The sequence below is a fragment of the Nicotiana tabacum genome, chromosome 23 (assembly GCF_000715075.1).
Source record: "Nicotiana tabacum cultivar K326 chromosome 23, ASM71507v2, whole genome shotgun sequence".
Taxonomy (NCBI): domain Eukaryota; kingdom Viridiplantae; phylum Streptophyta; class Magnoliopsida; order Solanales; family Solanaceae; genus Nicotiana; species Nicotiana tabacum.
The window spans coordinates 115,094,628-115,109,042 of record NC_134102.1 but is presented as its reverse complement, the minus strand read 5'-3'; the positions used below and the strand labels follow the sequence as shown (position 1 = coordinate 115,109,042).

At 38.0% G+C, this 14,415-nt stretch overlaps 1 protein-coding gene and 1 non-coding gene across 2 annotated transcripts; one reads left to right on the top strand and one right to left on the bottom strand.

Annotated features, from left to right (window-relative positions):
- Positions 1–8,393: 8,393 nt before the first annotated feature.
- LOC142177853 (U1 spliceosomal RNA) lies at positions 8,394–8,554 on the top strand. The gene has a single exon (XR_012706398.1). It is a non-coding gene; the product is annotated as a U1 spliceosomal RNA (small nuclear RNA).
- Positions 8,555–9,799: 1,245 nt separating this feature from the next.
- On the bottom strand, positions 9,800–10,437 carry LOC142177340 (uncharacterized). The gene is made up of 2 exons (XM_075245813.1): positions 10,223–10,437; positions 9,800–10,121 (listed from the first exon to the last, which is right to left on the bottom strand). The coding sequence occupies exons 1-2, from the start codon at positions 10,435–10,437 to the stop codon at positions 9,800–9,802; spliced, it is 537 nt and encodes a 178-aa protein (XP_075101914.1).
- Between the last annotated feature and the right edge of the window lie 3,978 nt (positions 10,438–14,415).

Genomic DNA, 14,415 nt, shown 5'->3' with positions numbered 1-14,415 from the left:
ACTAATATATTTCGACAAGTGTTAAAAGACTCTCCACACTTGTCATACATGCAACCTCCCTAAATGCATATAAATAGGTTGTGGATTAGCATCATACTAACCCAAATTCTCAACCAAGAATTCATCTTGCTAATCATTACTTTCTTCCTACAATCATTACCTATTATTATTATTAATTCTTCTCTTCAATTTTTTGAACCTGCTGGATTTATTATTTGATTTTGCTCATTCTTGTATCCTCTAAATAAATATAGGTAGGCTTATTTAATCTTGAAAAAATATTTCACATTGCTGAAATAGTTTTTAGGACAGTGGCTAGCACGACTCAAGCCAATTCGTGTATCTGCTTACAAATAATATTATTGCAGTATTATCGTTATTTACTCGTGTCATTTCCCTACAATTTCTATCTAGAGTGTAAAGATACAATTAAACAACTTTTGCTAGATTTTGTGAGCTTCAGAGAGGTAATATTTCTATGGTAGTTCATAGAATTAGTAATCTAGAATTAATAATTACAGTGGTTAAAAAGTTTATGAAAGTATATTTTAAAACAATCTTGCCGACGACATCATATCCATGAGACTTTAAGTCCAGGATGAGAGCCTCATATAAGCCAATTCCAGCACCGAACGTTACATTTTTATTTTTTTTTGCCAGAAACATTACATATTTTGCTCTTTATATAATGAAATGTTGGAATTACTTTCGTTATATTTTAGGCTTTATCTTAAAATTATTTTTGTCTGTATATATCTTTCCTATTATTTATTTTATTTTTAACTTTGGGTATTATATTATATTTGGAATGAATTTATATAATATGCGAATTCTACTTTCTTAATAAATCGTAACTAGAACTCCAACTCCGCCCGAATGATGAGGAGGAAATGGCCCCTGAAAAGATTATGCGATCTGGATTCTAGAAAAGATAGTTTAATGGGTTCTGAATAATTATTTATACATATTTAGTAGATTTCTTAACACAAATACATAGTTTTGGCGGAAGCTACTGGTTCTAACGAATCGTAACTAGAACTCTAACTCCGCCCGAATGATGAGGAGGAAATGGCCCCTGAAAAGATGTAGGATCTTTGCATTGACCAATGCGAATTCCACCAAATACTTTACTCCCAAAGTTCCATAAAATGTAAGATCTTTGCGTTGAGCTAAGGAACTCCACCAAATGCTACAATTCCATAATCTTACATTTGCTCAGAAAGATTAGCTAGTGCAAATACTGCAAAGAAGAAGCACCAAAAACATCAGTTTGACCTGTGGATCGGTTGATTAACAATGTCTCCTTAAAGATAGTAAATTAATGTAAGCACCCGTTTATGTCCAAAAAAAGAGAGAAGTATGAACTGATCATACGGGAAACACTCCAATAGGAATATGGGAAAGTTTTTCTGCTCCATTGTTCTTAATCAGAACTTGGAAAAGCTAATTTAGCTAAAACAGATTTCTAAGCCGCACAGCATAGTTTCTTTTTACTAAAGTCGCCCACGTTTTGACTTTTGAACCAAATGATAAGATGATCACTTCCCTTCACCAAACTGGTTATATTAGTTGCAGTAGTGGACTCAAAAGAACATGAGCACAAAGTTATGATGCATTATATTGTCATCTGTGCTGCGCCAAGAATGCTGAGAGCAAAATAATGACTTCCAGATATCACCATATCAGCCACCACTGCAAGTGAATATTGTGGCAGAAATGCCCTGGCTTGCAACGAAAGGAGTCGTTCAGATGACACTCAGAGCCCTAAGAAGAAGAAAGCAAGTTAGCTCCTTACATAGTTCAATGCCATATTGACGCCAACGCAAAGAACCAGCTGCTTTGTTTTCTTATTCAGCCAATTGGTCCTTTATTATAAGCTTAATAACTAAACCTGCATTGGAAATTCAGTATATAAAGTACAACACCATTCTATGGACATTTCGTCGATAAGATTGTCAGCATGTACTTCTTCAGAATAACCAAAAACTGAAGCAATACATAGCTTAAATGAATCGAAAAAATGAAAGAGATGGAAGGCAGAAGTCAGTTCTATTTTGTTTTTTGTTAACATTGTGAATTACCATTCATATCAATCAAACAGTTACAAACTAAAGAGCACCTCCTCACAAGAAACTGTGAGTAATGGCCTCAACATATCTGAACTATACGGCTATTACTTGCAAAAAACCTCTGCATTTCCGTGCTTTCCTTGAGTTCCTACTTACTTCCAGCCTATCTATTACTTATTTTTTAATTTGTACAATTGTAACCTCAGTATTTATATTAGTTCCTCTAAAAATTTTGAAACAGTAGATTGTCACATATCAAAAGTGAAGGAATGGTGGAGCAACTGAAGAAGAAGAAGAAGAAGAAGGAGAAGTATATTTTGATGTCTCAAAGTTCAATAGAACCTGATGGAGGAAAAGGAGTGAGTTGAGTCCCACATCGAAAGTAGAAGAGTAAGCCAGAACTTGCTGTGACATATAAAATGGCATACGCCTATACTCTTTGAGTTCTCCCTACAATTCTAGATTCAACCTTTAACGAGTTGTTTGATAGGCATACTAGCTGAAGAACCAAGTGTGAATGGTTTGGGGCTCTTCCTAAGTTAATTTCTCAGAATGGAAATGAACATCACTTATCAAACTTGTTAGGATCGGAACCCGGGTAGTGCGGAATTTAGCCAAACAATGGTATAATGACAATAACAAAGACAATGGAAGTTGATAATAACGGCAATTAAAGAATATAAAGAAGACACAAATTTAACGTGGTTCGGTCAAGGTGACCTACGTCCACAAGCGGAGAGGAACAATTTCACTATACCAATAAGAGTACAAAAGAGAGTACAAAATTAGAGTAAATACTCTAATTAATCCCAAATACCCCAAGAGAATAACCTCACAAGATCACTCCAAAGAAAGGGTTCACACAAGTATTTCCCAACACTCACTCTCTTACAAAATACTCTATAATGAAATAAAGGAGGAGAAAGAAAGACAATAGTGAAAAGCTCTTGAATTAGTGTGTTTTCAAATGAGGACAAACTCCTCTATTTATAGCAAGAAATCCTTGGCCTAATAATGGATATTATGTCATGGCAAATGTCATGATCCATAAATTTATTATAATGGATATTATGTCATGGCAAATGTCATGAACCACAAATTTGTTATAATGGATATTATGTCATGACAAATGTCATGAAAATTTAGCCATATTATAAATCTCCACCTTGGCCTAATTTAGGCTTATATATAGTAAATTTGCTCCACCTTCTCCGCAAAAACCCCAATGGGAAAAATCATTCTTCATAAATGCCAATCAAGTTCAGGCAAAGCTTGAACTTGGACACTGGAAGAGGTTTTGTGAACATGTCAGCAGGATTTTCTCTAGTGTTGATCTTCTGAACAGAGACTTTTCCTTCAGCAATGGTTTCTCGGATGAAATGATACTTTATATCAATGTGTTTCGTCCTCTCATGATACATTTGATCTTTAGTCAAGTGAATGGCACTTTGACTATCACAGAAAATGGTAATACCACCTTGGTGTAAACTAAGTTCCGCAAATAGACCCTTCAACCATAAAGCTTCTTTGATCGCCTCGGTCACTGCCATATATTCTGCTTCGGTAGTAGATAAAACTACTACATGTTGCAATGTAGCTTTCCAACTAATAGCGCAACCACCAATACAAAATACATAGCCTGTCAGTGATCTTCTTTTGTCAAGATCACCTGCATAATCTGAGTCTATAAAACCAACCAAAGTGTTAGTATTTCTCCCAAATTCCAAACATGTGTTTAAAGTACTTCGCAAGTATCTGATAATCCATTTCACAGCATGCTAATGTACTTTACCAGGGAAAGCCATATACCGGCTTACCACACTCACTGCTTGTGAAATGTCTATACGTGTACAAACCATTGCATACATAATACTGCCGACTGCACTGGAATAAGAAACCTGTGCCATGTACCTCTCTTCTTCCTCTGACTGCGGGGACTGAGCAACTGATAACTTAAAATGAGCAGCAAGAGGGGTACTAACTGGTTTAGCATCTTTTATGCCAAACCTCTCCAAGACTTTCTCCAAGTACTTCTTCTGGGTCAGAAATAGCTTGTTGGCTTTTCGATCTCTTTTGATCTCCATGCCAAGGATTTTCTTAGCTGCTCCCAAATCTTTCATCTCAAATTCACTTTTCAGCTGACTTTTCAAATTGTGAATTTATGTTAAATCTTTAGTAGCAATGAGCATGTCATCAACATATAATAATAGGTACACAAATGAACCATCATTTAACTTCCGGAAGTAAACACAACTATCATACATGCTCCTCGAATAACCATGACCCAACATAAAGGAATCAAACCTTTTATACCATTGTCTTGGAGACTGCTTTAATCCGTACAGGGATTTCTTCAACAAGCAAACATGATCTTCTTTTCCTTCAATTTCAAATCCTTCGGGTTGATGCATGTATATTTGTTCCTCAAGTTCGCCATGTAAGAAAGCTGTCTTAACATCAAGTTGTTCTAATTCCAAATCATACATGGCAACGAAGGCAAGCAAGATACGAATAGAGCTATGTTTAACAACAGGTGAGAAAATATCATTAAAATCAACTCCTTGTACCTGACTATAGCCCTTTGCAACTAATCGTGCCTTATACCTTGCATCTTCAACCCCTGGAATGCCATCCTTTTTCTTGAAGACCCATTTGCAACCAACAATTCTTTTTCCTGATGGCGGCTTCACAAGAGACCAAGTACCATTCTTGTGGAGAGACTCAATTTCTTCATTCATTGCAATCAGCCACTTGTCTGAGTCAGCACCAGAAACTATTTCTGAATATTTTGATGGTTTTCCAATTTTTTCAGTTTCCTGTGCAACTGAAAAAGCAAATGCAACATAATCTCCAAACCTTAATGGTTGTTTACCTTCTCTTCTTGGTCTATGTTTGGCTATAGAATACTCCTCTTCTTCTGGTTCAACTTCAGGAGTCTCAACTTCAGAAATTTTAGCTTATGTCTCAACTTCATGAGTATCAACTGTATTTTGCTCCAAAGTTGATGAGCTTGGCTCAGAAGGAATGCCAATCTCAATCTCCAACTGGTTCTGTGTACTCTTTCCTTTATCTGTATTACAAGAACTAGAAGACTCTTTTCTAGACTGTAACATAGAGGATTCATCAAAGGTTACATCTCTGCTAATTATAAATTTTGGTGTCGTGGGATCAGGATACCATAGTCGGTATCCTTTCACCCCAGATGCATACCCAAGGAAAATGCACTTTTTAGCCCTTGGCTCTAATTTTCCATCATTTACATGCATGTATGCAGGGCAACCAAATATCTTTAAATCAGAATAATTAGCAGGAGTACCTTACCACATTTTCTTTGGAGTCTTAAAGTTCAAAGGTGCAGAAGGAGCTCGGTTGACAATATAACAAGTTGTAGAGATAGCTTCTGCCCAAAAGGCGTTTGTCAACCTAGCATTTGAAATCATGCAACGAGCCCTTTCCAAAAGAGTTCTATTCACCCTTTCTTCCACACCATTTTGCTGAGGTGTCATTCTCACAGTACGATGTCGAGCAATTCCTTCATTCTTGCAAAATTCGTTGAATTCATCGTTACAAAATTCCAAGCCATTATTTGTTCTAAGCCGCTTAACATGTTTTCCTATTTGCTTCTCAATCAAAACTTTCCATTGTTTGAAATTTAAGAAAACATCACTTTTATTTTTCAGGAAATAAACCCAAACTTTCCTTCAATAATCATCAATGAAAGTTAACATATACCTGGCACCACCTTTTGATGGGGTACGTGAAGGACCCCAAAGATCTGAATGAATGTAATCCAAAGTACCTTTTGTTCTATGAATCGTTGGAGATTTGAAGTTGACTCTTTTCTGCTTTCCGAACACATAATGTTCACAGAACTCCATATTTTCGGTACTTTGGCCACATAAGAGACGTCTTTTGCTGAGAATGGAAAGACCTTTTTCACTCATATGCCCCAATCGCATATGCCACAATTTGGTGATGTCGGAATCTAATTTATCTGATATTGAAACTGCAGCAGCACCTGTAACAGTAGATCCCAAAAGAGTATACAACGTACCAGATCTGCGTGCTTTCATGATCACAAGAGCACCATGAGAAATTTTCAGAACTCCACCTTCACATGTGTACTTGCACCCAAGAGATTCTAGAGTGCCCAAAGAGATGAGATTTTTCTTCAAGTCAGGAACATGTCTAACATCGGTGAGAGTTCTCACCACACCATCGTGCATTTTGATTCGGACTGTACCTTTTCCAATAACTTTGCAGGCAGCATTGTTGCCCATCAAGACAACCCCACCTCCAATAGATTCATATGTGGTAAATAAATCCCGACTGGGACACATATGATAAGAACAACCCGAATCTAAAATCCACTCATTGTTAGATTTGAAACTATTATTAGTTGCTAAAAAAATAGTTCCCTCAGTCTCATCAGCAGCTACACTTGCTTCGGCAGTGTCAGTATTTTTGTGCTCATTTTTCTTTTCTGTATGCTTTTCTTTGTTTTTCAATTTAACGCATTCAGAAATAATATGACATTTCTTGTGACAATATTTGCACATGACATTTCTGTATCTGGATTTTGACCTTGATTTAGGTTTCTCACTACTTGAATCTTTCTTATTGGATCTACCTCTTATGAATAAGCCTTCCCCTTGGTTCCCACTAGTTTTCCCAGTAATATCTCTATCTATTTGTTCTTTTGATTTCAAAATAGATTTGATATCTTTATAAGAGATATTATCCTTTCCATAAAGCATAGTATCTCTTATATGTTTAAACGACTGGGGTAAGGAAACAAATAATAACACAGCTTGATCCTCATCTTTGATTTCAGCATCAAAAGTATCAAGATGTGTAAGTATAGAGGTACCTTCAGCCATACGAAAAGTGTAGAGTTTTTGCTTTAGGTAAAGCCTGTTTTCTACTGTTCTTTTCAGATATAGGGTTTTAAGCTTTTCCCATATGCCTTTGGCTGAGCTTTCTGTTGTAACTTCACGCAAAACCTCATTTGAAAGATTTAAAATAATACCTGCTTTTGCCTTTTTGTCTATGACGGCAAACTCCTCGTCCGTCATTTTATCCGGGATCTTCTCCTTTCCTTGCAGTGCCAAATCTAAGCCATCCTGAATTAGGATAGCTTCCATCTTTAATTGTCACATTCCGAAGTTTGCACTTCGGTCAAATTTCTCAACATAAGATTTTGTTAGAGTTATTTTGGCTATTTAAACTAACCCGGTTAAATCTGGCTCTGATATCAATTTGTTAGGATCGGAAACCCGGGTAGTGCGGAATTTAGCCAAACAATGGTATAATGACAATAACAAAGACAATGAAAGTTGATAATAACAACAATTAAAGAATATAAAGAAGACACAAATTTAACGTGGTTCGATCAAGGTGACCTACGTCCACAAGCGGAGAGGAGCAATTTCACTATACCAACAAGAGTACAAAAGAGAGCACAAAATTAGAGTAAATACTCTAATTACTCCCAAATACCCCAAGAGAATAACCTCACAAGATCACTCCAAAGAAAGGGTTCACACAAGTGTTTCCCAACACTCACTCTCTTACAAAATACTCTATAATGAAATAAAGGAGGAGAAAGAAAGATAAGAGTAAAAAGCTCTTGAATTGGTGTGTTTTCAAATAAGGAGAAACTCCTCTATTTATAGCAAGAAATCCTTGGCCTAATAATGGATATTATGTCATGGCAAATGTCATGATCCATAAATTTGTTATAATAGATATTATGTCATGGCAGATGTCATGAACCACAAATTTGTTATAATAAATATTATGTCACGGTAAATGTCATGAAAATTTGGCCATATTACAAAACTGAACTTTACTTTTGGAAACTGGATGTCATACAATCTTGAGAAGAAATGTGCTATCCTCTTTAGAGACCTATGGTTAAGATCGATCCTTTTTGTTCTGGTAACTATGAATTAACTCAGAAAGCAAAATATTGGTTTACCCAGCAGCCAGGGGGTGCACATTATTTTCTCCCAGGAAGTTCAATCATACGTTTTTGTCATTCTTGCTAACTTCAGGTTCTAAACAGCACCCTTAATCCAAAAGATGGTTTTTGGTATTATACTTTCAAGAGATTCGAAAAAATCTGTTTATTATCTATCAGGCGTGCTATAAATAAAAAACGAAACGAAAGCAAGGGGAAAACACGCAGAAAGTGGATGGCTCACTCTTGCTTTCCTTACCAAATAAGGGAAAAGAAAAGCACAAAGTCCCTGATCGGCTGACACAAAAGAAAACTGAGTATCAGGAGGTGTATAAAAGCATGACAAGGAGCAGCAGTGAAACGTACTTACCTGGACGGGGTCAATGGGCGATCAATAAGACCCATGGCCTAGGTTGGTGACTTCCATTGCACTTTGGAGGGGCGCCCGCCTAAGGTCGGCTCAAGTGGTCGAGCCTATGTCATAATTTGTGGCAGTAGGGGCCTGCGTTCGCGCGGCCCCTACCCAGTTCTTAAACAAACTTTTTTTGCTCAAGCTACTACTATTATGTTGAATGGCCCAGAGTTAAGCCATTTACGTTTTTTCGCATTGGGCATTACATCAGATTGTCAACATCTAGGTATTTTGTCACAAAACCTTCTTATGTAGCTTTTCAGTGATCAGCTTGTGTGCATCTACTACAATAGAGTGAACCACGGACCGAAGAGGGAATGAGGATGGCCAAAGAAATTTAAGCCTTAAAAGTTTTGGCTGAGGGAAATGAAGAGGTGAATCCCACTCGATAAAAACAGGCATCACTGAAGAAGCTGTAATTATGTTTTATTTTTCGATATAATGTGAGCAAATGTATTACCTCAATTAATTCATTATTTTACTCGTTCTAGAAAGTAGAAAGTTTATGCTTCAGTAAGATAAAGTTAGTATTAGTTAAATGGGCAGTGCTAATTTTTTGTAACATTTCAAAAATAAGAGTACTTTTCCCCTGAATAAGAGAGTATTGGATATGATGTCTAATTTCACACAATTCTACTTGGGGATGGGGAATTATAGTAAATGTATCTGCTCCAAATTGTGATGTTCTAACAAAAAAAAGTCAGAACTCATACTGAATTATTAGAATGTAATTAGCTACAATCTTAAAATAAAACCATATTTGAGAGACTTGTTATTAATAATATAACTCAGAAAGAGGTAATAAGTGGCCGAGTATATTCAGATGGTGGAGTGCAGTTCCACTGCTTTCAAAATTTGCATATTTCAAATTTTCTGATCAAATATGACAATACAAAAGCAGTTTACCGTTCAGTTCTGTTTATACTTAGGTTGAGTTTCCACATAGCAGAATGTCATTCTTCAAGTTCTGTTTATAAATGGTTTAGTTGACTGTTGCACGATGAAAACCAGCATTGATTTGAAACAAGATAATTTTAGCACTCACTATTTACATAGGTAAGACACTATGACATCTATCACGATCACATCCTACCATTGATTGTGGCCAAGATTTGGCTAGAAATTCTGACGATCAGCATAACTTGCTAAACTTTTGGCGATAGGAATGAGAGGCTTTAAAATTCTGGCGCCGTACTTTTTTCCAAAAACTTCTGTACCGGGGATAAAAATGTAGTGTCTAACTAGACCATCTGCAACAAAACAGATGAATTGATGATTGTGTTGTAACTCAAACAATAAAGTTTCCCCATCATAACTAACATCCTGTCCCAATGTTTTACTCAACTTCTTGTGCACTTAACTCTCCTGGTGGCGAGTTTCCTTATATCCAATGCTTTTGTCTATCAGAACATCCCTAATCTGATAAAGCCCTTCTTTCATGACCTCAAGCTTCTTAACCTCCAAAGTTAATTTTGTCTCTTCACTCAAGCAATTAATAAGGTCGAGAAACATTTCAAGAACATCTTCCCACTTGTTAGAAGTGGGTGACTCCGTGCCTTTGGCAGGTGCGAGGCACATCCATGAAGTGGATTCAGGGTCATAAGAAGCGGCACTTTCTAAAAACTTTTGACAAGTTACAACCATTTGCTGCGCCATTTTAATTTCTTTACTCGGACACCTACTATTTAGAAAATCTATCTCAGATTTCAGTCCAGTAAATATCTCCCCGAGTGCCCTGTCCATATCGGGTACTTTGTGGCCTGTGCACATACTGATTGCCTGACAAGCTTCTTTTGTTGAGCAGACACATTCAAGAAGTTTGACTTTTTTGTGAGGGAATCAATGGTAATCGATTCCCTCTCGCCAGCTTTACTAAAATACACGGGCTGGTCGTATTGTGAATCAGCTAATGCTTCCATCACATTCTTCTTCATCATTTCTTGCATTGACGGACACCCAACAAATGTCCTAGCCGCTGATTTAAAAGTAGACATCTTTTGTTTCAAGCTCTCATCATAAACTCTGGCGCGGTCATTAACATTGAGTAGCTTACCATCAACTAAGTCCACATTCTTTAGCAAATGGCTCAATTTTAAGAAAGCTTTCTCATACCATTCAGAAGGCAAAGACTCCGCATGGAATTCTTCTGGGCCGTGATTGTATAAGATGAAATATGATATGACATGTGGTCATCTAAAGGAAAGACACGTGGAACCCAATACGGGGATGGCCGAAGACTGAACACAGCCAATCCGCTTGTCCCAGGAAGGGATAACATTCATAAAGATGTATTAAATGCTCTGCGTCCGGTAGCATTTAATAAGGAATATTCCACCGCATTAAGAGGTACGGCCCGTTATAGAGAATCTGGCATTTATATTTACCGTTACATCTTCATCAATAACCCTGATAATTGATATTAAAGGAGGGAACAATCCTAGGACATCCTTCCCTAGACACAACAATAAATAGTGAGCCCAGTTATCATTGTAAAAGACACGAATTTTCTAGCTAAACTTATACTACATTCTATACAATGCTTAATACAATCTTACTTTCCCGCTTTTTGATCTCATCATTGCTGTGCCGGAAAACTTTGTTCCCGGAACTGTTATCTCTACTGTTTCATCTATATTTTAAGGCTAAGTGTTGTACATTTCTTCAATTATTGTATTATTTCATGATCAAATTAGTTCACTTGTCTAGAAACCATGTATAAATTTAACTGTACCATTTTACGGGTAAACAGTCTGGCGCCTACTGTGGGGCCTAGATAGCCGTGCAATTAAATTGATCCTTGCCTTTTTTACTAACGTGATTTGATTATTTTGTCTTAGAAACAATCACAAAAAATGGTAGATAACACTGTTAACAACACGCACAACCCTGAAATTCGAGGGGATCAACCTCATTTCGAGGATTCAATCAGTGACACCCATAATGAGGAGATTGACGCCACGCTGGTGCATGACATGCAGTACCCTTGACAGATTCGGGAGACAACTCCCGATGATGCTGATGAGGAGCATGTCGTGGATGCGGTGAGGGTCCTGCAAATGCAACAGGTGATCATTCTAGGCCATCTCACGCGGCAGGATAAGGTTATGCCGGAGCTGAAGCAGGCGCTATCGGGAGTTTCGAATAATGCAAACAGACGAGATCCAATTCCTCCCGGGGTTGCCAAAAACCAAACAATGCAGAGAGTCGACAACAACACTCCAGGGGTGAAGTTGGCTCCGAAGGGGCTGGGGGGAGCGGATCCGGTCTCAACAACGAGAACGACCCGCTCAAGAATTAAATTTTACGGTTTCTGAGTGAAGTAAACGCCCGCATGGACCAAATCCCGGGCGCGCCACCAGTATTGAAAGGCCCGGACTCAAAGAAGTATACTAAATTACCGTACAAGCCGAGTGCGGCACCAGAACCAATCCCGAAGCGGTTCAAAATGCCTGAAGTGCCAAAGTATGACGGGACTTCAGACGCACATGAGCATATTACCACCTACTTGTGCAGTAAAAGGAAATGATTTAGCTCCTCACAAAATTGAATCAGTGTTGCTAAAGAAATTTGGAGAAACTCTCACGAGGGGAGCTCTAACGTGGTATTCATTATTACCCGAGCATTCCATAGATTCCTTTGAGATGCTCACGAATTCTTTCATTAAGGCTCATGCCGGGGACAGAAAAGTACAAGCCCGGAAGGCCGACATATTCAGGACCGCATAGGGAGAATTCGAATTATTACGAGGGTTTCCAGAAAGAAAGAATGTTTCTCCTGTCTGTCCCGGATGATTGGGCAGCTGAAGCATTCACCAAAGGATTAAATCCAGTAGCGAAACTAGGAATTTCTCCAAGGGTGTTCAATATGTGTTATACATCTCTAAAACGTAATATTTTACCTATATACACAGTGCTATATTTTGATGATGAACACCCTTATGACCATCTGGCTTCGCCACTGATTAAATCCGAGAACCTCAGACGCTTCCCGGAAGCTGAAGGAGAGCCTGCTTGAGTTTCAAGCAACAACTTGGGCAGATGTCCACAACCGGTATGAGTCAAAGATAAGGATCAAAGATGACCAATCATCGGCCAAAGGACAGGAGAAGAGCAGAGAAAAATCAAAGGATGACTATGACACGGACAGACGGACTTCGAGGGGCCGGTTTTTGCCCTACGAGCGGACCGAAGGCCGTGGAAGAAACTTCCGAGAAGCAAACAAGTTCACCGTTGACAGAGGGATCGATCGTGGTTGAAACAATAGATCACTTCAGGATAAAGAGATGTTGGAGTCTCGGGATCCTTCTTACCCCAAGTTATCGGAATATAACTTCAACGTCTGTATAGTGGAGTTGGTTCGCGTGACCCGTGCTCAATTATCAGCTAAATTGTTGTTTTGTACTCAGTCACAACTTTACTTGCATATTATATCTCGGTCTCTATTGTTCATTATTGATGCATTATATCATTGCTGTTTGGGCTGGTTATCATGATTTCTGAGAGCCCGAGAGACTGGAGAGCTTGATGACTTAGTGAGACCGATGGCCTGATTGTGAGGATATTTATGGGATCGGGCTACACGCTGCAACTTGTTTCATTGATTTATGCCATGATTGGCTTGTTATAGCGCTTGGGCTGAAGGAACCCCTTCAGAGTTTGTACACATCCCTAGTGAGCGCATGTACCTACTGAGTGCTAAGTGCCGAGTGCCGAGTGCTGAGCGATTGAGAGGAATGAGTGATTGTGAGGTTGGAGTCAATGAGAGGACTGAGTGACTGTTGCTCTGAGAGGATGAATTTGACTTTCATTTCTGTTGCACTTCAGCTGTCATGTATCACCGTCTTGTAATTTCTGAGAGATAATATATTTGTTTCACTTGAAATTGACATAGATTAACTGTTGTGGCCTAAATTGTCAAATTTGAAAGCATGCCTACCTTCCTATGTTGAAATTACTATAATTGAACTATAACTGTGAAACTCGTCACTACTTTCAGTCCTTTATTTAGTCTTGTTACTTACTGAGTTGGTACAATACTCACGCTACACCCTGCACTTCCTGTGCAGATTCAGGTATTTTCAGACACGGTGGGTGTTGATTCCTTTGCACAGTTGATCGTTTGGAGATTTCAAGGTAACTGCCTGGCGCTTCGCAGACCTTGTCTCTCCTTCCCCATCTTTCCGCTTTATGTATTTAGTTTCAGACTATTATAGATAGTACTCCCAAAATTGTGATGTTTAGATGCTCATGTACTCAGTGATACCCCGATATTGAGAATTTCTATATTGGCATTGACTTTCTATCCATTTTGAGAGTTTTGATGATTTAAACTTGTGTTATTCTTATTTTTCATTTAAACATGTAGAAGTATTTTGAAGTGTCGGCTTGCCTAGTACCACGTTAGGCGCCATCACGACAGGCTAAGTTTTGGGTCGTGACACTTTGACAAGTGGCTATGCAAATCCACCATGTGTCTTCATGCATAGAAGACTAGGTACACTTGTTAATATTGAAGCCAAGTGGACTAATATATTTCGACAAGGATTAAAAGACTCTCCACACTTGTCTTACATGCAACCTCCCTAATTGCCTACAAATAGGTTGTGGATTAGCCATCATACTAACCCAAATTCTCAACCAAAAATTCATCTCGCTAATCATTACCTATTATTATTAATTCTTCTCTCCAATTTTCTGAACCTGCTAGATTTATTATTTGATTTTGTTCATTCCTGTATCTTCTAAATAAATAGAGGTAGGCTTGTTTAAAATATTTCACATTGCTGAAATAGTTTCTTAGGACAGTGATCAGCGCGACTCAAGCCAATTCGTGTATCTGCTCACAAATAATATTATTGCAATATTATCATTATTTCCTCGTGTCATTTCCCTACAATTTCTATCTATAAAGATACAATTAAACAACTTTTGCTAGATTTTGTGAGCTTCAGAGAGGTAATATTTCTACGGTAG